The following is a 26158-nucleotide window of genomic DNA, read 5'->3' as shown; positions in this document are numbered from 1 at the left end:
GTAAGAAATCTCCATTGAGATTTCACTATGACTCCAACTAACACATACTGTCCTTCTAGCATTTTCCTTCTCTATTGGCTATGTGTTTCTGACAGCTCTACTTGGTGGTCCTAAATCATTCTTAGATTTAAGTCTTTCTGCCTGCCCAAGGGACCAGACTCATAGCAATCATTAGTGTATAATCAATGATATGAGTTTTGTGACCAGATTTCTGTATCAGTGAAAGTGGATGGAGAAAGGAACTAAAGAAACTAAAGAAAATTTCAACCTACTCTTTTCTTTGTCTTAGCTGCTTAATCATCATCATTAAAGAAAACTTCAAATGTTCTTTTTTAAAATTGCATGGTAATATTAAGTGCTAGTTTCATTCAGTACTACATTGTCCTCAGTTTACATAAATTTTGTCAAAGTGCAGAAGCAAAACAGTTCTAACCCTGGCTAATATTTCAGTGGACATATGCAATTTGGTGATCCCCATGTAATTGCTGGATTGGATTACTGGAATGATGATTTTTTTTTTTTTTAAATCATTTATGCTGAAAAGTGTTGGGTTTTTTTTCCTTTGTTTTATATACTATACTGTTATTCTATTTTCTTGGTTGAAACTATACAGATATTTGTAAATATGCTGCCTCTTAACCAGATTTGTGTATTATTCCCCTCTTAAAAAGACATACAGCTATATGAATTGCATTTCTGGTGTTTTTTTTCCAGATGAATTCAGTCTGGTTTTCTAGTGTATTTTTAGGAGGTATATAAATCTCAACTAAGTGGAAGAGAAGAATAGCTTTGCTTACAAATGTTCATCACTCTGTTTTTCATCAGCAGTGCTGCTAATTTGCATTTCATGTTGTGTGTTGCTACAACCCATTTTTCTTACCTCTAGAAGTCCTTGGTAATAGTAACCCAAGTAATTTCTGCATACATGTGCCAGAAGCTAGACAGTACCAGCCTGGTAGCAAAGAAAACGTAAAAGAGCTGTCTCTGCCTTACAGAGGCATTACTGAGAGTAAATGAGTTGTCCAGTTTTCACATACTGGGGTAGTTCTTCCCATCTTTATACTTAAAACTGAAAGATTCTTAGGTACCTCAGTATTCCTTTCTAACATAAAAATAATGTTAATTTTTGTTTAAATTGTTATTTTAATTATTTTGAACTTTTTTCTCTGTCATATAGACATAATTTTAGACCCCTCTGAACTTGATAATTTTGAAGAGCTCTGTGGAGCATTCAGAGAAGAGCCATCTCCTAAAGCAATTACCTCTTTTTCTTGGCAATGACCTGTTTCCCAAATTCCTTTCATTGATATACACACTGTTCTGCAACTAATCATATCCAAAGTATTAGTGTTCCTTCTCCCTCTTCAGTATAAACACCAAAAAAGGATTGAATATGTTGTTTTTTTCTATTCATTGCCTGAGCAGAAATAGGCTTTTCTGAAGAGGAGGTGGAAATATATATTAGCCCTGTTCTTAGCAACATGTTATCTGTTCTCAGTAGAATGACAGGTGAGTTGAATTTAATGCTTTAGACCCAAAAGCCTGTATCTGACAACTAGAGGACAAGATAGACTTACCTTGCCTTGCTTTAGTCTTTACTTCTGCTCCTTTGTACAAAACAGAAGTATTTTCCGTGTTAAAGAAACAAGTTTAAAAAAAATGAGCTGTGAGTGCCAGAATCATTATAGTGTGGTTTCCAGTCAGTAAGATGCTAACTTAGGAAGTGAAAAGCTTGAATTCCAGTTTCTTTCTTTTGCTGAAGTCAGTTGCTTTGATATCTGATATATATGATTCAGATAGCATCTCTTCAATAAGATGCTTTGTGATGTATGGACCCACAGTGATCTGTAAAACCTAAATACTAATATTTCCTTAGCCATCCAAAAAATGTTTAGCACTGCATCTTGGTTTTCCCATGGTGAATCGCTACGTTACATTCTCTTTCCTTCAGAAACATGACAGCAAATGGTGCTAACACAGCCTTTTCACATTACAGAAAGGAACACTCCTGCATTCTTATCGATCTAATGAAGGAATATCAGAGCTTGAAGTCAACAGTAATGAAAGTCATAGACAGTGCTGACAGTGCTTCTGTGATCAAATCCATTTGGAAGGATCACGAAGACATCAGGCGAACTTTATCAAAGGTAATTACATACAATTTCATTTGAGGGATTTAAATGATCTTTGATTGAGATGGATTTTTCTGTTTGAAAGGTGCTCTTGGGCTGTGTTTAAAGTTTCTTGAATTTACTGTCAATTCTTGTCACACTGACATTCAGGGTTTAAATTGCACTGATTCTGGTGAGGAAATAATATAGTCCTCAGAGCATCTTGGTGAGATCCGTTAATGTATATTTAATTGTTGCTATTTATAATTTTAACACCTAGAAATACAGAATGTTATTATACATGGAAAGTGTAAGTTATCTGCTCTTTAGATAATGATAGTATATTCCTATCATTAGTATAAAAGGATGTTTCCAGTCAACATACTTCAATGTTTTCCCATATTGGGTAATATTTTAATAGATAAGTCAACAAAAGAAAACTAGTTGCACACATTTCTGATGTGTGCAATTCTTACATCTGTCTCTTTCCCTAAGATGACTTAATGCATGGGCTGCAATGTTGATACTGGCCTTTGAGCAGAGATAAGGAATTTGGATCCCTGCATTCCATTCATTTCACTGAATCATATTTCTAAAATTCTAAATTTTGCTATCCATTAGCCTGTCAGAAAAAAGAGTTCTGAGTTAAACTCTTTCCATTCATTCGGAGAACAGTTTCATTTGGAAGCCTATTGAACTCTTCATTAAAAATTTGTCAGCTAGATCTATATAAACCTCATTCTAAACTGTGCATATTTATGCCCTCTTTTTTAATAGACTTTTTAGCTAGAACTAAAAAATAGAACACAGCTTACCAGTCAAACAAAGAGATGCATGTAACTTCCATATGATTTCTCTCCTTAATGTGAGCCTTGGACTGTGGAGAATGCCCTGCTACAACAGTGACCATATCTAGGCCTAAAGGAGTTGAAGCAATAAATATTTTGCACAGCTCCTACCATAATAAAGTAGGCATGGCCACATGGCCATACTGCATCCAGATCAGTAACTTATCTCTAATGCTGATCTTTGATAATGGTTAAAGAAAAAAGGTAGAGATGCTTCCTGTGATCCTTTCTTAGTATGCTGTTACCTCTTCAGTGACAGTTTTTCAAAGATTTCCCTATGCCTAAAATTGCAAATTTAGTAGCCCTGAAGAATTTTGTCTTATTCCTTTCTGAACACATCTGTACTTCTGTTTTCCAAAGTATCTAGGAGTGACGGGATTTACAGTTCTAAATTTTGTTTGCAGCATCCTCTGTTTACCCTGCTGTAATTCCAGAACTGATTTTAGACACTAGTTTGTCAATGATGGGTTCTTACATTCAATTTTAGATATGTGGAATCTGAAGAATTGAAAGAATAATTAAAAAAAAAATTGCCATAAAACCTGAAGATAGCTGGTTACCAAGCAGGGGAAATTCAGAATGTATTAATCCTACCTGTGTACTTTATTTATAAGAACAATCATACTATTTGATTATGCTAATGAAAAAAAAACAAGTCAGTTACTCTGTATTTTGTGGCATGGTTAAATATTAGATGGTATGATAACGGAGAATTATCAAATACATAACATATACCACATGCCTAGGGATGGGTGTCTGGAGAACTGGATTTTTCTTTCTTTCTTTCTTCAAGGCTTTATTAAATAAGCAAATATTTATGTCCACAGCATGAAGCTGCAAAGAATGATCTGAGTGATAAACAAAAAGACCTGGATACTTTCACCAATAAAGGAAAACATTTGTTGGCAGAATTGAAAAGGGTGCATAACTGCGACTCCACTGCGGTAAAAGCAGATATGAACTGTACGGTGGACAAATGGCTAGATGTAAGAATCTGGTGTTTGTATGCAAATACAGTTTTTAAGTTGGCGAAGCTTACAGTATTAGTATTTCCTTAGGATCTTAGAGTGCAGTTGTTCAGTAAAGTTTTCTCTGAAGTATATCACAAAGAGTTAATTGTAGGGATTTGGCATCCACTGTACACACAAAGTTGTGAAATCCATTTGACAGATTTAAACCGATGTCTTTTAACAATGTATGAATGTTAGGAGTATGAATTTGCTCAGTGCACACTTCCAAGTATAATCCAAGGATTGGATTCTCACCTAATATATGCCAGAATTACTTTATTAAAGTCAATTGGACTAAATAAATTAGTCAGTAAATTGTATTAAGCTACAACATAAAAGATGCAAATATGTTGAGGAAGACAATATTATAGCAAAGAAACACGATATAAAAGCAAGTATTTTACATTTTCATATTTATAGAACTTTGGAAATTCCAACATTACATAAGAAAGATCAATGTAGCTAGTTTTAAATATAAGGTTTATTTGAACGTAAACCTCTTTCCTAGTAAAGAAATATACACAATTTTAGAAGCAGTCACATACGTTTTTTGTTCATTTTATGATCTGGGTAACAAATTAGAATTCAGAACTTAGACGTAATACTAACAAAATTGTTTCACCTTGGCTTGCTAGCTATTTCTGATGCAGTTGTCTTACAATTGGCTGCAAAATAAAGAAATCTAAAAGTAATTTGTTAATGGTATTGGCACATTCTCCTCTCCTAAAAGGTGTCTGAAAGAATTGAAGACAACATTGACCGGCTGAATGTAAGTGTGTCTCTATGGGATGACATCCTGAGAACTGGAAATGAAATGGATGGATGGTGCAACAAGTGCATTTCTCAACTGAATGAAGGCATCAGCAACTTGAGTAACAGTCAGAGAATGCAGGTCCTCCTGAAAGACTTCCAGGTGCTTACCCATAAACCAGTGATAACAATGTCCTGGACTAAAATCTCAAGTGATATCAGGCGCATAGATGAGGCTGTGCTGTTGTGGACCACTATGTCTCCTCTTCCAGCAGTGGTACCACTAACCCAATGGCTAGTTGAGAGCATTCCAGGCCTTTTTTGAAGCTGTTTGCTTTGGACAGAAACAAGAATGGCACGTCTCTTACTAAATCTAAACTCCGTATTTTGGCTCTAGCAGTAAATGACGATGTGTTCTTACAAGCACAGAAATTTAAAAAAGCATGGCATTGGACTGAACTCTGTTCCAGTAGAAACTGATGGAAATTTTAGTCAGCTTCAGCTGAAGTTAAGCAAATAATGAGTAGTTTCTAAAATCTCATCTAAGAAGGTAGGTGCTCCAGACCAAAAAAAAATATATAAATTAAAAAAAAAAAATGCTGGACTGGAGGGCAAATTTTGTCAGGTTGTAACAATTTCAGTAAGATGTCTTTCTTTTCTGTATAGTGTTAGAGTGTTTTAAAAATCTAGCGAGTGTTCAGAATGCATTGTGCTTCTGTTGGCTTGAAATATACAGCCATATGGTTGAAAGATCAACCATAGAATTAGCCATGTTCTACTTCACTTGAAATAATGAGGTCCTTAAGAAGATGCACAGTAAGCATATACAAGTAGTATGATAGAACATTAGATGGTGCTAAATCAATACCTTGCTCAGGACAAACTTCACCTAATGTCTTTCAGATCAGTATAGCAATCAGACCACCTAAGTTCATCACTATTAAAACTTGTTTGGAGTAAGAGCCACCAGTACCCAAACCACAGGTGAACCCAATTTACAGGAGGGCCAGAATAGCAGAAGATGAGCACTGTGTGTACATTTACAGTCACAGAATGCGTAGTCCATAATACTGTTTTTACACTTTATTTTGCAAAGGTGAGAGGAGAGGCAGTTCACTGACAGAAGGGTCCTGCCCTTTCAGCAATCAGAAATAAGTAAGCATGGACAAAAATAATCAGTGTACTTTTTATATGGTCCATAGATAGCAGTGCTCCCTTCCTTGATCAGTCACCTAGTATTATATCCTCCCTAGCACAAAACAATCCCTGAGGATTCTTCTGGGGCCACCTGAACTTCTAACATTCAGGGCAGATGTTAAATGCAGCAATTTAATTCTGAAATTCACTGTCCAATCTTTTAATTGGAGTGATCTGTTTGAATTTTTTAGAAAAGGAAGTTTGGGTAATGGGATGCACACACAAATTACTTGCCTAAAACTTCAGAACTACAATTATACAAATTATTTTTTTCTCTTTCACTTTGCTATTATTTTTTTAATAATTAGACTATTTCTTTATAATTTGGATCCATGTGACAACAATAAATACAAGGTCCAGATATGTCAGTTCATATATCGTAGCACTTTTAAATTCCCTTTTGAGGTTAAAATTTATTTCTGTGTCTAACTTTTTTCTGAGAGCTTGCTTCCTTGTAATAAAAACTAGAGAGCATGTGTATTATATTCTGCGTGCCATTAAGTGGAACCTAACTACCACAGTAGATTTTTCCAGTTGAATAAACAATGGCATTCCCATTTTATTCAGCCAGTTTTAAGAAACTAAAGCTGTTGGTGCATTTCAAATACTAAAAATGTGTGTGGTTATTTTACTGGAGTGGAAAAAATCTCTGGACTGAGTCTAATAAAGGAATAGAGATGGGAGATTTTTAGAGAAAAAAACGTAATAGAACAACAGTGTTTTGCCTCTGGTTGCTAAACTTTGTTTACATTTTCTTTCATTTTTGCAATTGATGGAGCATCATTCTGAAGGTCTAAAACCCCCTTGTAGTTTGATATGAAACTTTGACCACATCTCTTTTACAGTCTGAAGTCAAGGATAAAGAACTGAAGTTGGAGCAGCTTAGTTCCAAAATTTCAGATCTCAAAGAACTAACCCATAGTCAAGAACCTCCTGCAGATCTCCAGGTAAAATAAAGATATTGGTAATCCCAGGTTGTGCTCAAATAACTAAGAGATGACTCCTGAAATTCTCTCTCTCCTGTATTGCCTTTTTTTTTCAAGGTGACAGATACAGTTACTATTTAGGTGTATCATAATGATTCTTTGTTCAAATTTCTTCAGTTAAATGATTTTTTTCTGAAAAAAAAAGTATGCCATAAAGTAATTGAACATTAGAGTTGTAACAGTATTTGTTTACTAAATTGAAATAAAGAGTTTATAAGGTAACTGATCATATATGAGACAGATGATATTCTCTACACTGCATAATGTTAAGCCACATCACATATGAGCGCATACACAGTTTGCCTCTTTGAAAGGATTATAATGCAGTAAAATACATTAATTTGCTTTATCAACCCAAAAGTATTCTTCATTTGATTGGAATTATTATCCTGAACCAGCTGTTACAAGAGAGGGTTAATATACAAACACTGAAGGTGAGCTGTTGATTGGCTAAGTCCTTATTTTTTATGTTATAGAGCAGATGCAGAACCAAATTATGACTGTTTTGGATGTTTGTTTTCAAATGGAAATTGGTATGTGAGATTATTCACTTTCAGTGTAAGAAGTTTCAAAAGATAAGCTGAACTTTTGCAGTTTCCACAGGCAAGGAAATATCTCCATAGATATTTATTTCAAAATCATTTATCATATTTTAACGGAACTTAATATAACACTCAAGCCTTGTCCACATTTTATTGTGACAGTACACATAAGCCTAAATTACCAATCAGATAAGCGTCAAGGGTCCATAGTATAAAGAAATGCAAATTATGTGGAAGTGCTTATGTTCTCCTAAATTCTCTCCTTTACATGAGAGGTTCAGAAAATTCAAGTTTAAACATATGTTTCAGAATAAATATCTGTCCACTTACAGAGTGAAACAGAGCAAATTATTTTCTAGAATATTACTGTTAACCAACACACACATATTTCCAACTACTAAATATGATAAATACAATGAAAAATTTAAAACATATCTACAATGAAATAATTGTAGTTGATATATAAATGCAAATTTGAAAATAAAGCCTCACAAACTAAATATAAATCCCCAAATTATTTGCCAACATTCGAATGCTAAATAATTAAGTTCTAGTATGAGCAGCTCATATCCTAAGGACATAAACAAATCCTTAATAGAATTTTCAGTAATTGCTCGTTTATAAATATTACCCTATTATGACTGATTTACTTTTTATTAGTAATATGTGCACAGCTAACATCTACTTTAATTTCACATATTGCTGTCTTTCAACATGTTAATGAGCAATATTGTTATTTTCGTATTGTCTTCAATTTTAATGTGCCTTACACTGAGATACTTGAAGCCTTAGTAATCTTAAATCTCACTAGTTGATATTTCTTTTTATGTAGCTAGTTGTGATTAGGTCATGATCTGTATATACAGCAAATTAGTAAAGGAAAAAGATCAACTGTTGAATTTTTCAGAGGTGGGTAATAACCTCAACAGTTTGCAGTCTGGCTTTTTATAGATTAGTATCCCTTTGGATGACTGTATATCTAAATCCTGATTGGTTGACATTTTTAATTTATGTAAGGATCTTTAGTTACGAATGCAAAAAGAGCAAAATGATCACTGTATGTCACTTTCCTACCTTCCATTTTTTCAATGAACATTCACCATAATAAATGTTTTATTTAAATGCTTTAATACATAACATTTTGCTTTTAGTTTATAGAATCAGATTTGAGACAGAAGTTGGAACATGCCAAAGAAATGTCAGAGACAGCAAAAGAGATTCTGAAAGATTTCGGTACTCAGAAGATGCAGTTACAGAAGTTTATTGATCAAACAACAGACTTTTTAACAAAAGTGGAAGAGACGCTGTTAAGCTGTGCACGTAACCTGGATCCTGAAGCTCTAAATAAAGTGAAGGTCAGTGCTGAAGAAGATGAATATATTTTTTCTTATACAGTGATCTCTGGGTTTTTATCAGTTTTTGTTAAGCATTATACTTAATTTTCATTTGATAAAATGTATGTACCTCCTGCACTGCTACTAGAACATTAGCAAATAATACAGTTAGACCTTTTAAGAAGTTCCACCAATGAATAAAAGTTCTGATTTATTAACTTTAAACAAACCTTTCAGCAAATTAATAATATGGTCTTCGTTGTGACAAGAACCGCTCTTGTCACATTGAACTCTTTAGTCATTACTGCAGGATGTTTATAAGTCCCTTGACTCCCTTGCAATATAAGCTATGAACTTATAACTCATCACAGTAAAAGACCCTGGACTGAGCTCAATTTCAACACAAAGTTCTACCTCAGAAGTCCTCCTCAGTCCTCATGTACAGCAGTTGTTTGTCTCCATCCTAGAACAATCTTGATTACATACGATTATGGACATCATAACATAATAAACCACATGGAGATTGTTGCAGCTTGAGCACGTTAATGTTGATACAATAGCTAATCCAAATTTAATTTTCAGATAAATGTTGCTCTCTAGTCAAATGAAAACAGATGAAAACTCCCTTTCATTCACGAGTCCTACCAAATACAAATGTATTGCATCTCAGGTGTCCCTTCAGACGTTGCTGAAAATACTAAAATTGCTATTCAACATGCCTTGAAATTTATTTTTTTTTAATAAAGTAGTAAAACATGAGAAATAGAACTTTTCACATTTTTGTGTTGGCTTTTTAGTTTCAAGGATTCATCTTGCTTGGAAAATTCAGGAAATGTGATCCAGTAATTCTTCCCTTCATTGTGTCTAGGACTTGCAATAGATCATAGGAGGAAAGAGCATATGGGAGGAGCAGGAATGCTTGAGGAAAAGAGAAGCTCTTTCGGTTCTTTGTAAATGCCATATTTGTGTTGCAACTTCATTTTCAGGAAATACAAAAAGACCTTCAGCTTCAGCAGAGCAGCATTGAGTCTACCCGTGAGAACCTCAACAGCCTCTGTCGCAAATACCACTCAGTAGAACTGGAAAATCTTGGTGGCACTGTCACTTCATTAATAAACAAGTATGAAGCTGTGAATCTGCTCTGTTCCAGAACACAGGCCAGCATGCAAGAGTCCTTGGAAAAACATTTTCTCTGTGAGTCTTCAGGCTTGTTAATATGAGCTGTTAGTCCGCAGCCATGAATCATTCTGGAGTCTGCTGGAGTTTCCAGTGATGTCACTCACTTAGTATTACAACTTTATTTTTGTATGGAGCATTTCAAAAGGTCCTGTTACCAAATGTTCATTTGATAACTGCAACAAGACAAAGCATTTTACAAAAACAGAATTCAGCTTTAACCACGTAATATACGTGATAGACAAGCTCAACTCCATCTCTCTTCACTCTTAGTATACAACTCCATTGCATACAGACTTGGTGTATTTGCCATAAAGAGATGTATACAATCAAATGGAGATGTTTATAAAGTAAAAGTCTCAATCTGAAGTATTTCCTGTGCTCCCTGGGTAGTCAGTGGAGAGAAGTAAGGAATTTTTAATCTTAAATATTAAGATACTAATCTAGACATTATCTAATAATAATTTGGGACATATCATAGGCTGAAAAAGCCTGTCTTTTCCCAGTGCTTATAAAGGGGAGCTTAGTGCAACTGTTCAAATTTGGATGTTTACAGTGGAAACATCTAACTTCTGGGGAAATCAGTCTCAGTCCTCAAGGTCACTGAAGGCAATGAGACTTACCCTGTTAGCTTTTACACACTGTTTCTGAAGGATAAAAAAAATGTGGAGGACAGCTGTATAGTACTGTGGATAATGCTTCTTCTTAAAAACATATTTTTTTCTCTATACTTTTTTATCAAATAAGATTCTATGCAAGAATTCCAGGAATGGTTTTCTGGTATGAAGGCTGCAGTGAAAGAATCATCTGACAGGTCTGGAGACAGCAAAGCCATAGAGGCAAAGCTACATGACTTGCAGGTATAGTGAACAAATTAAAAATTAAATAGTAATTAGCAATTTAGCTATATGTAACCAATTATATCTCTAAAATAATTTGTAGATGCTTTCTTATTTACTGGTTTTGTTTCCAAAAAGTAATGTAAGAATGGTTTAAGACAGCAATATGTCCTGTACAGGAAATACAGTGGAAACTGTTCACTGTTCTGAGAGATCAGAATTTAATTTCTGAAAGGTTCATGTGCTCTTGTTTCTGTTTTTTAATCTTTTTTTTCCTTTACCCCCTTCTTTCTTTTTCTATTCCCATTTTTTCTTATAATATTGCTTATTCAGTTTTTCAGGTTAACACTGATATGTCAAATCTTAACTGTGTAGACTTTTGATGGGACAGAACACAAATACCAGACACCTACTGCAAACAGCCCTAATTCCTGAAACGTGTAACAGCTTCAGGACATAACTAAACTATCCAGAGAAAGACAGGACTGCCTTGGGACCAAATGGGAAAACTGAGCTCTGTGAATTTTAGCACCACTTAATAAAATTTTATTTGAACTGTTTTCTAAAAATTTTTTCCATAGCCAGAAATGGCTGTCATCTTGTTGGGGAAATCTGACCACTTCTAATAGAAATATTGCTTATCTTTAGTTATTAAATCTTGCATGTTCAAACTGTATTCTTTCGTTACACAGAGTGTGCTGGATTCTGTTAGTGAGGGACAGAACATGTTAGATGCTGCCTGCAAGGAAGGAGAAGGTTTGTATGCTTGCTTACCCAAACCAGCTGTGAGCCAAATTCAGGAGCAAATAGCGAAATCTAAGCAGAACTTGCAGGAATTCCTCAACCAGTGTCTGAATGATAAGAAGGCCCTGGAAGCTTGTGCCTCACACCTGGGGAGGTGAGTAACACCAGTAGTCAAAAGCTGTTGACTGCATGAAATTGCCCAGCTGCAGAAATACAGGGCACAATCTGAAATGATTTCCAGTTACTCTAGTCCTGTTTTCTTATTTCTTTGCAAATATTAAAGAGAAAATGAAGTTCTTTGCTGAAAACAAAGCAACAGGTCTTGCTCCAAGGGTATTGATTTGGTTAAACAATGGAAGATCAGGGTCTTATATGTGGAAGATCTGTGTAGCTCATGCAATCCTAAATCAGCAGTTGGGATCTCAGTAATTTAAATGCAGTTTCCTGAAAGGAAAATGTGTGATGAATTTCCAAGTTCTGCCCTGGGCTTTGAAGATAGTACACTTTTTACACAGCATGCATCTGTCCTGTCCCATTCCAGATGGATGTATTTATGAAGGAGTTAATAAGAAAACACTCTTAAATTATTACTTGGGGCTGGAATTTGGGGAGTTCCAAATATTTTTAGGTATAACTAGGTTCAAAACTGTGGCTAGTTAAAAGCAAAGTTAGTGTAGCATTAATGGGTAAAACAGCAAGATGAGATGTGTGCCTTCATGTAAGGAAAAAGCCTTCACACTTAGGGCCAGAACTTGTTTTGCTGGATTCTGGGTGCTCAGGATTCCAATTACATTCTGTTGGAGAGATTGAAAGCACAATGCTTCAGGTATTGTAAGTGTCAATACTGACTAAAAGCCCATTTGAACCCATCTTTTAATCTTACACTAAATTATAAGAATTTAGAAAAAACTTTATTTTAGTTTGACTTTATTGAATCTAGTAATAAATAAAAGCACTGTCACTTTAAATTTTGGAGACGTCTTTTCTCACTGTTCATGTTCCCATGATTTTGCTGAACATTTTTAGAGAGCTGCTGAATATTTTTAGATTAGTAGTCACCGTGGAGTTATGTTTTGTGTACAACTCTTATTCTTGAAGCATGAAATTGATACCTACCTTTATTTTCCTGGTCTTGTGAATATTGAAAGAACCAACTTAACTTCTTACTAACTTGACTCCACCTGAGAAGTATTTTTAAGGGAGTATTTATCTGTTCTGTAGCTTTGAAGATCAGCACAAAAAACTTGGCCTGTGGCTACATGACATGGAAGAAAGAATAAGCACAGAAGCACTTGGAGAGAGCAAACAGCTTGTTCCTGAGAAGAAAAAGGAGGTGCAGAAAGTGGAAAATTTCCTGGAAGAGTTACTGAATTCAAGGTAGTATGAAATGCATTTCCTAAAATACTCTCACTTTTTTCTCTGCTAAAGCAACAGTGAAACTAAAGTGTTGGGGTAAAGTGTGTTTGCGAAAGATAGAAAAAGGTATTGTAATATATTTTGTGCAAAGAGGCTGAATCCAGATACTTCCAGTTTTGAGGGAACTGGAATTTGAAGCCAGGTCCAAAATTTGATGTTGATACATTTCTTATTTGGAAAAGTTTATCTTGCTTCATTAATAAATGGAAACTGAAAAATAATAATCATCATTTTAAAATATTAAAAATATTGCATGTAAAAGTAAATCTTAAAAATATTGCTTGTAAAAGCAATAGTAAAAATGAAACTTATCATTATATGCATTTTAAAATTTTTCATACTTTCTGTCCTGCAACACTCAGAGCCAACCAGGTTGGAGAAAACCCCTTTCTCATATAGTTGGTGTTATAAAAGAGCTCAAATACCATCCACATTGCCTGTGGAATCTTTTCTAGAATTCAGACTTAGCCAATTGATGATGGAGTAATTGCTTTTTTTAGTACACAGTGGTTTTTCACGTTCTTTTTTTATTGTTAGGTTGGTGAAGATGAAACAGAAATAGTAATCAGTTTTTCATGCCTCACAGCATGCTAAGGGAACACCTAGTCACTGCCTAACCCCTTGGGACTGATGCAAGACATTTTGGTTTGGTGTAAATTCCCTGTATTCACAGGGTATCGGGAAGGGTGATCCAGTAGAGATTTACTGAGTCTGCATAAACCCAGAGTTTTAATCCCTTTTACTGACCCTTGTACTGAACCCAGAGTCAGTGTCTAATCCTGGAGAAATGGCCTGACCTTTCCATCATGCCTTCCTACCTGTGTCAAAGACTATGAACTTCTCTGAAGCTTTGGGAGGTACAAAAAGGTAGCAGTTCATATAGAACTGGAAAGTCTGACAGTGAAAAAGAAAATTAAGTTAGCTTTTAATTTAAATATGCAACACAAAGGTTTTGGTGTGATCATTTTGAATACCAAAATCTGCAAGAAATGGCTCTGTACACAAGTAAAGATATTAATCAATACACACTGCTTGTATTTCCTCTCTGTCTCTCCCAGATCATTTTTCTGTTAACTATGAACTCTATCACTGGTGGAGCAGGTGATTATGTCAGCAGCCTTCATAACTTCTGATAGTTGCTATAACAATATCATATGCTTTCTGAAACTGCTTTTCAGTCTCATTATTTTCTTTCAGGGAATCTTTTGATAAGCTGTCTGAAATGGCACAGACTTTAAATGAAGAAGGCCATGGTGCAGGGAGGGAAGTGCGCCTGGCTTCTCAACATTTCACCAACTATCAAAACATGGTCAAAACTGTCAAGGAGAAGCTGCGAACATGTCAGCTTGCACTCCAAGAACATCTGACTTTGGAGGAGGCATTGCAGAGTATGTGGTCATGGGTGAAAGAGGTTCAAGATAAACTGGCATCATCAGAGAGCACTGTTGGTAGCAAAGCCACACTAGAGAGGCGACTGACACAAATTCAGGTAAAAAAGGATACAGCTAGAGGTTTTGTGTCAAGGTTAATACTGGGTGTGGGCCACATCTGTAGAAAGTGAATATTTTCATATTTTATTCTTTCTATCATTATGGAGGAGAGGATTAGAATTGAAGGTGATCTTGACAAATTGGGAGGTGTGCTATGAAAAACAGGATGAAGTTTAATGGAGACAGGTGCCAGGTATTACATTTAATAGGGAATAACAAACTATGAATATGTGTGTTCAGGTCCAAAAAAGCTTTCTAATGGAGCCTTGGGATAATTGACACAGAGAGGCTGTGATATATCTGTCACAGGATGTCTTCAGGAACAGGTTGGAATAAACATCTACTGGGAAGGTCATCAGTGCAGGAGATCCCACCACGGGCTTTCCTGAGATTTTTTTGTAGCTATGCAGTGCTGTCTTTCTATGCAGTGCTTGACCTGCTTGTTATCTACTGCAATGTGAGCAATATTTTAGGATCACCAATGCAGTGAAAAACCTTTATGGCTGTGGGAAAAACTGCTGGATCACTTGCACATAGCAAGGGGCAGACACTTACAAGAAAATATGCCTAGGAATTCATACTGGGCATGGCTGTCAAGAATAAATGAGCTCAGAGAAGATGACGTCCGCTATTGAAAGAATAACAGCTTTCACCTCAGCAGGTTACATTTGGTATTTTGCCTTATTTTGCCTCACAGGAGATCCTGTTACTCAAAGGTGATGGTGAAGTTAAGCTGAACATGGCCATTGGCAAGGGAGAACAAGCACTTAGAAGCAGCAATGAGGAAGGACAAAAGGTGATACAGGCTGAGCTACAGACGTTGAAGGATGTATGGAATGACATCATCAGCACCTCGGTGAACTGGCAAAGGTAAAACTCCCTGGAAAAACACAAGTCAGACCTTCCATCTTTGCTTGCAAAGAGTGGTACCTTACAGGACATAGGAATCCATTCATTCATTACTGGTATGTAAGGGGAAAGTTGCATCATCAGAGACAATCAAAATTACCTGAAAGAGCTACATCCTTCTGTAAAAAAGATTAGCTGACCCCATCAGATTAATTTTCATATGAGATAGTACTTGACAGTAATTTAAAAATAAATAGAAATCACACAAATTCATACAGAGAAAAAGCTAGAAAGAGCTTCCTGAGTTATTGAACCTGTACTTGGGCAGGACCAAGAACATGTGACAGATACTTATCTACCTTCGCTATACAAAACTCTAGGAAGGTTTCTCAGTTCTGTCTTTCATTATGTTTTTTTTAATCAAAAAAAAAAAACAACAACCAAGAAAATATCCTAATATCCACTCCAAATAATCTTTCTTGCATATTATATTGATTTCTTCTTGTCTTAACCTCAGTAGAAATGGAAAGGTTTTCTTATTGCCTGTGTGAGAGCATTTTATGAATTTGAAGGCTTCCATCATCTGTGTTTGAGAGAGACATTTTTTTGGTTTCTCAGTACTAATACTTTCTGAACCTCTTTTATCCTTGTTTCTTTTCAATAGATTGCAGACTGTCAATAGTTTGTCTACATTTTTCTTAACAAGATAATAACTGAAACTGGACTGACCTTTTACTATATTTGAGACCATATTAATTCTGAATAGTGTATCAGCACTTTCCGTTTGCTTCATATAACATCCTTCTTAATCCACTCCAGAATAAGATTTTCCGTTCTTTCCAATAGTATCATATTGCTGAATTTTGTTTAAATTTAAAAAACTTCCTTATCCTCTGCTCTCTCCAAATCCTTTTCAACATTACTAAGCATAGGCAGTTATCTCTAATTTTATATTTGTATGTCGACCTGATTTCTCCTTCCTAGGTAAAGCATTATTTTCATCATCAAATTCCATCTTTTTAAAATTTATTTTGAAGAACATCCGATATACATTTAAATCCTGTCATCCAAACTAGCTGCAGCCACTTCTTGGTTGTTTTCATTTGTGGGTTTTACAAGACCCCTCTGTTCCATCATCCCAGTCATTACTGGACAGAAATGGGCCCTTGGCAGACTTCTGCATGATCCTTCTTCCTTAGTTCTCCAATAAAAGCTAATTTCCCCTGCATCAGAAAACTCATAGGTCTGCATCAGAAAAGTCACAGATCTGTAATTTAGATAATCTGAGTACTAGGACATCGGGGTCCTAAATGTCAGCTGTCAATGGTGGGAGCCAAGCTGTGAGTAAATTGGAGTTTTTCAATTGAAAGTGGTGCCACTTTCTTACTTCAAAATTGTAATACAATTGTATGTAGAAAATTATAATGAACTGCCTTTAAGACTGCATTCTTATTTTCACCCAATTTTTGTCACAAAATATTATTTAGGTCAGGTTAGACCATTACATTTTGAATTAAATCCATACCACACTTATGTCTATCATAAAGTTCAGTGGAATGAGAATTACATTCCTCAACATAAATCCCAGAAAAATATGGTGGTCTGCTAGGAGGAGCAATATATAACGGAAGAGAATATTTCTTATAAATTGTAAATGGGACTATTTATAATTGATTTGTTCTTCCAAAATTCACCAGAATATCTCTTAATTGTCAATAATTTCATAGGCTGCTGTACATTTTATTGCTCCGATCATAAAGAACTCCAGTAACGCTCTATATTTTACTTTGCTGGACAGACGTTGAAATGTGCTTTTCGTTATTCTGAGACAGACAGATAGCTCATGTAACCTGTTACAGGGAAGCAGTTGTATCAGGTTATTACATGTAGTATCCCAAAACCACACAAGAATTATTCTAGAACAACTTGGATGTAAATTGCATAGAAAACTAAAGCAAGACTGAGGAAAAAGCACATTCTAAACATGCTATATATGGCTACATATAATGTAAAAATTAAGGTATAAGCAGGCTCCTTTTTTTTTCAGACTATTCAAAAGTTCTCATCTGTACTGTGTATGTTTCTTTTAATGTAAGCTGCCTAGATTCTGTCATTAGCCAGTGGAATGAGTACCTGGAAAAGAAAAACCAGCTGGAGCAGTGGTTAGAGAAACTGGATCACAGAGTGGAACAGCCTTTAGAACCACAGATTGGTCTGAAGGAGAAGTTTGCTCAGCTGGACCACTTCCAGGCTATTGTTTCTGAAATCGAGGATCACTCTAGTGATTTACAGCAACTCATTGAAAAGGCTATGGAACTGTATGAGAAAACAGAGGATGATTCTTTTGGAGAAACAGCTCAAGAACAACTAAAAATGCAGTTTAATGACATCACAACTGTAGCCAAGGTAAGATAAAGGCAAGAACTCCATTTCAAGTAAATGAAACGTTTGATGTCTGTATATATAGCTACAGTTTTGTTTTTTGTAATTTTTTAGTAACTAAAGGATCAACTGTATTTGAATAATCTTGCCTTTTGTTATGGTTGGGTGTAATAAAAAAGTTGGATATAGTTTATTAAAATTCACTGGAATGCAAAAAAAGGTCTTGGGAATTGAAACTGGTATGGATATGAGTTTTTAAAACTGAAGGACATATATTTTATTCCTAATATCATATATACAATGGTATTTCTGCCATTCTTCCAGGTTTATTTTCATCTAATTCTTTTTCATTCATTCCTAGCACTTCTTTTTTACCTAGAAAAGTAAGAATGAAATGTCTGCCTGAGCAGAAAACATTATCAGAAAGAGAATCCTATTTTCAGAAAGATACATGCCCGTATTTTGTGTTGTTTCAAGCCACCAAGCACTGCACATGCCATATGAGTTTTCTGTTTGGTTTCTAGGGAAACATACAGGAGCTCACTGAGCCTTTCTGCCAACCAGATCATGACAGTGACACTAGCTCTGTGTTACAATCTTCTCAGCTAATGGGAAGGTTTGCATCAAGAAAAGGCCCCATAATTAGAGCTAATGCAAGATTGAAGTAAACACTGTATATAAATTCAGTAATCTGATAGAAGTGTGATTCAGGTTTTCAAGTGTTGAGAATAGTGCTGATTGCCTGTAGGTAGTTCATCTGTAGTCTGTAATAAAAAAAAAAAAAAAAAGGAAAGTAAAGGATTAGTGGAAGATCTAACAAATTATATGTTGAGAAAAATGTTAAACCTAGGGCATATGAATTCTGTAATTATCATCTATTCAAACACTTTTTTCTTTTTGTGATGAACTTTTGCTCTCTCTGTTGTTTTTTTACTGGAAAGAGTGTGAATCTGGTTTCTAGAGATTCAGCACTGTTTCATCCTTGTGTAACTCTGCTCCCTTCAGTGGAGCTAAACCTGGAGCAATACAAAGATTACTGACTCACTCAGTACAATGCTTTTAAACTTGCGTGAAAAGAATGTAAGTCAGCATGGCAGTGTTCTCCTAAAATCAGCATGCATCGATAAATGTAATTTCTTAAGCAAGACAGACAGCTTTGCAGTCGTTCCCTGGGGAGAGAACAGCAGTGACTGCCACTGACAGAAGCCATTGCCACCAGAAGAGACCAACTGAAGTTGCACTTTGCCTATATGCTCTCTCTCTGCTGGTGCTATATTTTGGTGTAAGCAACATGAAACTGAGGTGCTAGTGGTCTAGTTAGTCTGACACATTCTGAGAAATTATGATGATCATTTTCAGAGAGAACAGTGGGGCTTATTAATCTAACTTAATTTTTAAAACCATTAGTTGAATGTTGAGTTATTATAAGTTAAAAATAGCTGGAGTTTGATTTATAAGTGGATAAGTTTGAAACTGGTTTAAAGACATTTAGGACTAGATTAGAGTACCTACACAGGAGTAAAAAGCTGTTTGATTAGCTGAGTTCACTTTTGGTTAGTTTTGATAAACATTTCTGAGTGTTAGCTCACAAGAATGTAATAATAAATCTATTTGGTCAGATCAAAGGCAAATCTAGATCAGCACATTGTTTCACCTTTTCATAGCAAGGTAAACTGGCCCCACTTTAAGCTTACGTTAAAAATCTAAGATGGAGCCAGGAAGCTGTTACATGTCTGTGTCAGGGAAAGCATCCTCCAGGGCTGCAAGGCGGGTAGCTGGGGGCAATGACCACTTCTGATCTGATGATTAAAATGGGACTCGGCACCATAAGAACATTCTGCACTTTAGAACAGCAGAAGTGCTCCTTTGTGGGTTTCATACAGGACATCTCTGTGACTCTGCTTAGCATTTACAGAGACTTGGTGCTTCTAACTTTCTGACAGCATGCTGCTCCCTGGGAGGACTCATGGGTTATCTGCAAGACCCTCTCCAGAGTGTATCAGGAAAAGCATGCCAGAGTTGTATAGCTGCAGCTTTGATACCTATTAAAGGATACATTTTATGTTAAAGGATGTGTTAAAAGTATATTTTTGCATACACTTTCAGAAGGCTTCATCTTCTGCTCCAGCAGAATATGCCTGTCCAGACCAACCTGAACCAAATCTTGTGCAGTGTAGCACTGTGTTCTGCTGCTATAAGCTGTGCTCTGTTCTGACCGTGGAGTCAGACCAGCACTCTGTACCTGCATGCTTACAGCCAGGACAGTATTTAAGCACTTTAATGGTCGTCTTTTTTTTTTTTTTCCCCCCATCTGAATGACAGGAGAAAATGAGGAAAGTGGAAGATATTGTGAAGGATCATTTGCTGTACCTTGATGCCGTGCATGAATTCACAGACTGGCTCCATTATGCCAAGGAAGAGCTGCACCGCTGGTCAGATGCATCTGGAGATACATCAACCATACAGAAAAAGCTGGCCAAACTCAATGTAAGATAACTGAACTTTCGTGATTTCATCTGCAATTCAGACCCTGTCCTTTAACATAGGCCAGAGCCAAAAAGCTGTGGGATCTTGTTCTTTGTGTATTTGAAATGGTGATTCAGTGAGCTGAAAGCAAGCTTTCTAAGCTGTTTTGTTTTCGCCTCCCTTCCCATACTAAACTCATGGAGTAAAAACACAGTCAGACCTGAGTTAGCCACAGCACACACGGAAACAATTTGCAAGAGCGGAAGCCCAGTGGCATCACAGAAGGATGTGGCTTAGCTGATTAATGAATACTGCTCTGTCCTCATCCCCGAATATGCTTTCTCCATTTGTCTGAGTCAAAGTCAGAAATAGCCCTTCCTGATTTGCATGAAATGGAGATGCATAAAGAAGTGCAAAGATTGTTCTCCCCAAACTCGGTGGAATGTATGGGCTGCCTCCCTGTGTATACTCTCCCTACCCTGGCATCTGTTCCTGGCATGTGGGTGTCCAAGCAAGTTACATATTCCTGAGTGCAACATTAAAGCAGACTGCGTATTTTTTTGCTGGTGCCTGATGTTTACATTCAGATACCCACGCTAGCAGCATTTTACTCTGCTCCTAAACATGAGTGTGGGACAGTGAACAGCCTACTAGATGAAGGTTCAGGATACTCGAGATCAAAGTACAGATTTGTTGGATAGTTTTTCAGTCTCCTTTGTGCTCAGCCTCCCCGTGTATAAAATGGGAAAGGGAGGAGATAGTTTCTAGCATGTAAGTCTAACGAGGATAACCAACATTACTCTGGCATGCAGTGTTTTTTGGGTGATACTTAAATTCTCCGGCTTCTGAAGCTGAAAACTCCCAAAGTTCCCCTGCAGCATGTGAGACTAAAATAGGGCACTATAGAAGGAATTCGCTTAAGGGAAAAAAAAAAAAAAAAAAAAAAAAAAGAAAAAAGAAAAAAGAAAGACATGTGCAACCAATTCCGGCCCATCACAGATCACGGGTAGGCTGTAAAACGCTTTTCCCGAGCGGCACAGTTGTGTTTTAAGAACTGCTGTGAGCAGCTCCGTCCCAGCGTTATGTCAAAGCAGAGTTACAGTTTCCGCCTCTTAACCTAAACAGCATTTTCGGCGTCCAGAAGCTGTCGCGCCCCTGGGCCCGGGCCACCGGCCGGGCGCCGTTCGGTCCGCGCGGGGATTCGCGTCCCCCCGTCCCGCCCGGAGGCGCTGCCGGCGCGGAGGCTGCGCGCTGCCCGCCCGCCTCACCCCGGCCATGTCGCCTTGCAGGAGCTGCTGGAGTCCCGCCAGAGCGGCGCGGGCCGCCTGGGCCGAGTGGAGTCGCTGGCTGCCGCCGCCCGGCGCGGCACGACGGCCGGCGGGTGCCAGCTGCTGGCGGCCGAGATGCAGGCGCTGCGGTCGGACTGGGAGCAGTGGGAGGAGAGCGCCGTGCGGAGCCAGCGCAGCCTGCGGGACGTGGTGAGCCGGATGGCCCTGTCGGAGCAGGAGTTCGCGGCGCAGGTCGCGCAGCTGGAGGCGGCGGCGCAGCGGTTCGGCGCGCTGCTGGCCGCCTGGGCGCAGAGCCTGGCCCCCCCCGACGGCCGGCACACCGACGCCGAGGTGGCAGAAAGCTGGCGCAAGGAGAAAGTAAGGCCACTTCTCTTTTCCTAGCAGCTTTTCGGTTGGAAAGGCACGGTTCCTGTGGGCAGACAGCTTCTGCCAAGCGAGCCTATCGAGTAGAAAATAATAAAACGTAGTTGTGAAAAATACCAAGTCCCAGCTTTCCAAATTTGTTTTGTAACCGTAATCCTGGCGAGCAGCGTTTACACAAGATGTTGCTCTCCTTGGCCTCAGCTGTACAGGGCTTAGCAGATGCTGCCCAGATCTTAGCTTGCCTCTGGGGAGGTGGGGGAGCTAGAACTCCAGCTCGGAACTGCTCCTCCAAGTTGCTTAGTGTTTCGAGGCAGAGTAGCGCTTGATCAGGGAAATGTGAAACATGTCCTAAAAGCCGAATAGCAGCTGGAGCCATTTCTTGTAACTTGTCAGGACCATTGTGAGCTTCTGCTTTCCATTGCTTGAAATATCGTTCACATTATGGACATTGAGATCTTGTCCAATATTTAAGGAAGCTATACTAGAAACCAGTATACTTACTAATGACTCTGCTATGGAGTGCAGTGGAATTTGGAGAAGTAGGTTGTTCCTGTTCCTGATGATCTTCAGCAAAAAAATTCCACATGTACGTATGACACATATTATATATATATATCACAACAATTGAGATAGATATCTGTATGTTTCTCGACTACTGTGAATCACAGATGTTGAGAAAAGATACCAAGTATTCACTTTCCAGGGTTGTGTTGCAATAACGCAGCTTCAGTAAAGGAAGAGAAGGGGGTGTGATGCCTGCTTTCTGGCCCCTTGCCTGAAGAAATATACGAAATACCCCAGAACACCTTCTCTTTGAACTGAGGTAGTGAATCTCCTTCTCCAGTAACTGTGCCAAGTTATTTCTGTGGCTTCCCTTTTCACAGAATTTCCTGATACGGATTTATGAAGCCTGCTTGCTTCAGTGCCAGTATGTGTCTGCAGGAGTAACAAAGCTGACGTTACGCTGGAGCAAATAATGGCACAAATATGCAAAGGCTTCCATGTTTATAAGTGTTTTAAAAAGGAAAGGAACAGACTTGTCACCAGCATGTAGCAACCAGACGTGTTTTATTCTATAAATGGAGAAGTACTAAATTCAAGGATATTGTTTTTATTAGTAGCATATATACTGTGTATTTACTGGAGCTCAATGTAACAACACTTTATTTAGATTAGACAATTGTAAACTTTGGCTAATAAGGAGAATAGAGAGGAATCTCAAGACTTACTATGCACAGCCCTACTATGTAATTTTATTTATAGTAGAGGAAATGTGACAGTAATCCTTCCATTTCTGGACCCCAGGGATAGATCCTATTGTGAATGTAAAATAGCACTGCAGCTTGCCATTTCCATTGTCTCACAGTGATTCTGTTGCCATGTAAGCCAAGGCCATGAACTAAAAATGCATTTCCTAATTCTCAGAATTAGCAAGCTCATTCTGCTATTGTGTTATACTCAAGCTCTGTTCCTTTAGGTATGTGCAGCAGATTTCACACTTGGAATTCAACAAGTTCTTCTGGTTATTTTGGTAATTGTCAGACTCAAAATGAAGTCCAAGTGTCTGCAGCAGTGCTATCAGTGTTTCTGTATGGAAAATTGCCGTAGTTAGATGCACCCTGTACTGCAAGTTAGTGTGCCTGTTTGTTAATAGGTTTGTGACTAAAGCCGTATGTCATCAGAATGATCTTATTATTAGTTATTAGTAGTTATTGAAAGGGAAAGATTTCATTGGAAACGGGCAATTGTAACTATGTGCTACTTTTAGGATGTTTTCTTTTTTTAAAAAAGGCTGTTATTATTTCATTATGTTGATTCTTGCCCTACACAACTTGTGACATCCTGTGTTTAAGTAACAGCCAGTGTTGTTCTAGTGCTTTAAAAAAATATAATCCTGTGTGTAGTTTAACGTAAAGTAAGATAAACAAAAAGTAGTTAGATAACATTTTTTTCTAAACATCATTGTGATTACATAATTACTTAATTCAAACACTACTTTATGTGGCATTGAAACAAACTGCAGTGTGACTGTTTTGAGTATCACAGAATCACAGCATGGTCAGGGTTGGAAGGGGTCTCTGGAGATCATATAGGCCAACCCCCTGCTAAAGCAAGTTCTCCTACAGCAAGTTGCACAGGATTGCATCCAGGTGGGTTTTAAATGTCTCCAGAGAAGGAGACTCCACAGCATCCTCTGTTACCCTCAGAGTATCTTAATTATGGTTGAACAGATTTCTGATGTATGAGTGACTCAAAGCAGATAAAATCCGTAACATGACCATGAATAATGTAAATCAGAGGAGTCCTGAAAATCTGCCATAGTAAAATACATTTCTATACTCACAAGAACACGTGAAATTTTATACACATAATACATCTGTAATATCTCTAGATTTAATTTTGCAGGGCTTCCCTGTGATCGATAAATGCAAACAGATTTCAGTAATGCTAATATAATCAAGCTGTGATTATGGTCTAAACCACCGTTATTCACAGCCAATACATGCTTGTAATTTTATTTTTCCCAGAATGGATTGTTGTGGGTTTTTTCCTGGCAGTTCAGATACTACCAAGAAGCAATCTCTCTCTCTCCGCCCCTCCCCGTCCCACCCCCCCAGCTCAAAAGTGCATGACATAGATCTTAAAAAATTAATTTTATGGTTCTGCAGACTTTTTCAGGAAAAAGGATATGAAGCAAGTGCAAAGTTGCTTGTGAGCAGCAGATACATGAGCTGAATCCCTGGCATCTGTCCCTTTGCTGTCCTTACCAAGGCTGTTGATCAACTTGCTAGACCCTTGCTAGTATTTATTTTTACTTTTGATTTACACAAAGAGATATCTGTTTATTTCAGAGTTAATTCATACTTTACAGTGAAAAATCTCCTCAGTGAGCATCTTTATCTCTGTAGATTGTGATATTTTGAAAACCTTCTGCATATATTTTTGTGTGCATCATTTTTATCTTTCCTGAATGTTCAATTTTGTTATTGCAAACTAATTACTATGTATGTTTTCAGTCATCCTTTTTTTATATATTCAGAAACGTGATGTGGAGACCCCCTTGCCCACTTCTATGTTCTTGTTCAAATCTATCGTCACTTTCATATGATCTCTCTCTTAAGTTTATATTGTAAATTTCTTCCCAGTTGGCACTTAGATTTAGCCAGACTAATCTATACCTGCCAAAGACTCTGGCTCGCCTGTGTTGTAGAACCTCTGCTGTGGTGAGTGTAACAAGCTGGAAGATTCTTTTCTCCCTGGTATTTTAAGGGAATGTCTGAAGAATTTATTTTCTAGTCAACGCCAGGTCTGCACTGCTTCTTATGCTGGAGTAGCTGGTGGGGTTCTGCAGTGGAGATGCTGTGGACGTCAGCAAGGACTGTTTTTGTTGGAGTGGTTATCACACCTCTCCCAGTGACATAAGCTAGGCCAACAAAAGTTGGTTTGTTTTTTTTTTTTCTTTTTTGGCTTATCTGTCTCCAAAGCAAGAGTCTTTCCAGTGCAGCAGTGACAGGCAGTAGCCCCTTTACCTTCACAGGATTGTGAGCAGCTCTACTTTTAGGTTATGAAGCCCTCTGTGAAAGAGCTGAAGCTGTTAAAAGATTTGTGCGTAAATTATTTTTTTGGATACAGCTCAAAACAGTTTTTATTGAAACTAAATGCTCAATTTAAGCCAACAGACTAATTATATTTATATAAACATATATTATTTGCTATTCCCTAATGTACTTTTATATGTATACAGCTAACTGACAATCCTGTTGCTTGTTTATTAAAATGAAATTTATATAATAAGATATTCTTTGAGAACATTTTGACTTAAGAAAGTTGAGGCTTCCAGAAAGACAGTCTCTAGAAGCTCAGAATTTCAAAATCAGCTGCTGTAGGCTTGACTGCTAACACTCTTGAAAGTGAATGTGCACAGATCATAAATGAGGTTGAATTTAAGTTCTGATAATTTTTTATTCAGAAGATGATTATCTTTTTTTAATTTACTCACCAATATTATTCGTTTTGTTTTAACAGGAAACATTGGATGCTTTGGTAAAGTCTGAACATTTGACAGATGAGATCAAAACTCAGTTAAATGATCTTTGTAGATTTTCCAGAGATTTGAGTACTCACTCTTCAAAAGTTTCAGGGTTGATTAAGGAGTACAACAGGTACACATTCGTCTTGTTTATAGTTAATCAATTCGGGGGTGTGTGTGTGGGCATGAGCTGTCTTCTAGGGAACCATTAATTATAATTTTAGAATTAGAAACAGAGGGTATGCAATTATTAGAACTGTTATTTTGATTGTGGTGTCAACAGAGGTTGTAAAAAGTTGCAGTTTGGGCTTTTTTCTAAAAGCCAGGCTACGCCAC

General features: G+C 37.2%; 1 protein-coding gene across 20 annotated transcripts in view; it reads left to right on the top strand.

Moving 5' to 3' along the window:
- SYNE1 (spectrin repeat containing nuclear envelope protein 1) overlaps nucleotides 1-26158 on the top strand; it is a 316411-nt gene that overhangs the window by 130637 nt on the left and 159616 nt on the right. For all 20 annotated transcript variants that reach the window (XM_080389669.1, XM_080389663.1, XM_080389667.1 and 17 more), the window contains 15 exons: nucleotides 1997-2147; nucleotides 3787-3945; nucleotides 4700-4882; nucleotides 6762-6863; nucleotides 8596-8799; nucleotides 9765-9972; nucleotides 10702-10814; nucleotides 11486-11691; nucleotides 12759-12914; nucleotides 14151-14442; nucleotides 15141-15313; nucleotides 17389-17698; nucleotides 19997-20161; nucleotides 21430-21786; nucleotides 25819-25955. In XM_080389669.1, the coding sequence (XP_080245795.1) occupies nucleotides 1997-2147; nucleotides 3787-3945; nucleotides 4700-4882; nucleotides 6762-6863; nucleotides 8596-8799; nucleotides 9765-9972; nucleotides 10702-10814; nucleotides 11486-11691; nucleotides 12759-12914; nucleotides 14151-14442; nucleotides 15141-15313; nucleotides 17389-17698; nucleotides 19997-20161; nucleotides 21430-21786; nucleotides 25819-25955 (2916 nt within the window). The remainder of the gene's footprint in view (nucleotides 1-1996; nucleotides 2148-3786; nucleotides 3946-4699; nucleotides 4883-6761; nucleotides 6864-8595; nucleotides 8800-9764; nucleotides 9973-10701; nucleotides 10815-11485; nucleotides 11692-12758; nucleotides 12915-14150; nucleotides 14443-15140; nucleotides 15314-17388; nucleotides 17699-19996; nucleotides 20162-21429; nucleotides 21787-25818; nucleotides 25956-26158) is intronic.

Source organism: Falco punctatus (assembly GCF_963210335.1).
Source record: "Falco punctatus genome assembly, chromosome: 5".
NCBI classification, from domain to species: Eukaryota; Metazoa; Chordata; class Aves; order Falconiformes; family Falconidae; genus Falco; species Falco punctatus.
Note: the sequence above shows the minus strand (reverse complement) of the source record. Positions and strands in the feature narration are given on the sequence as shown.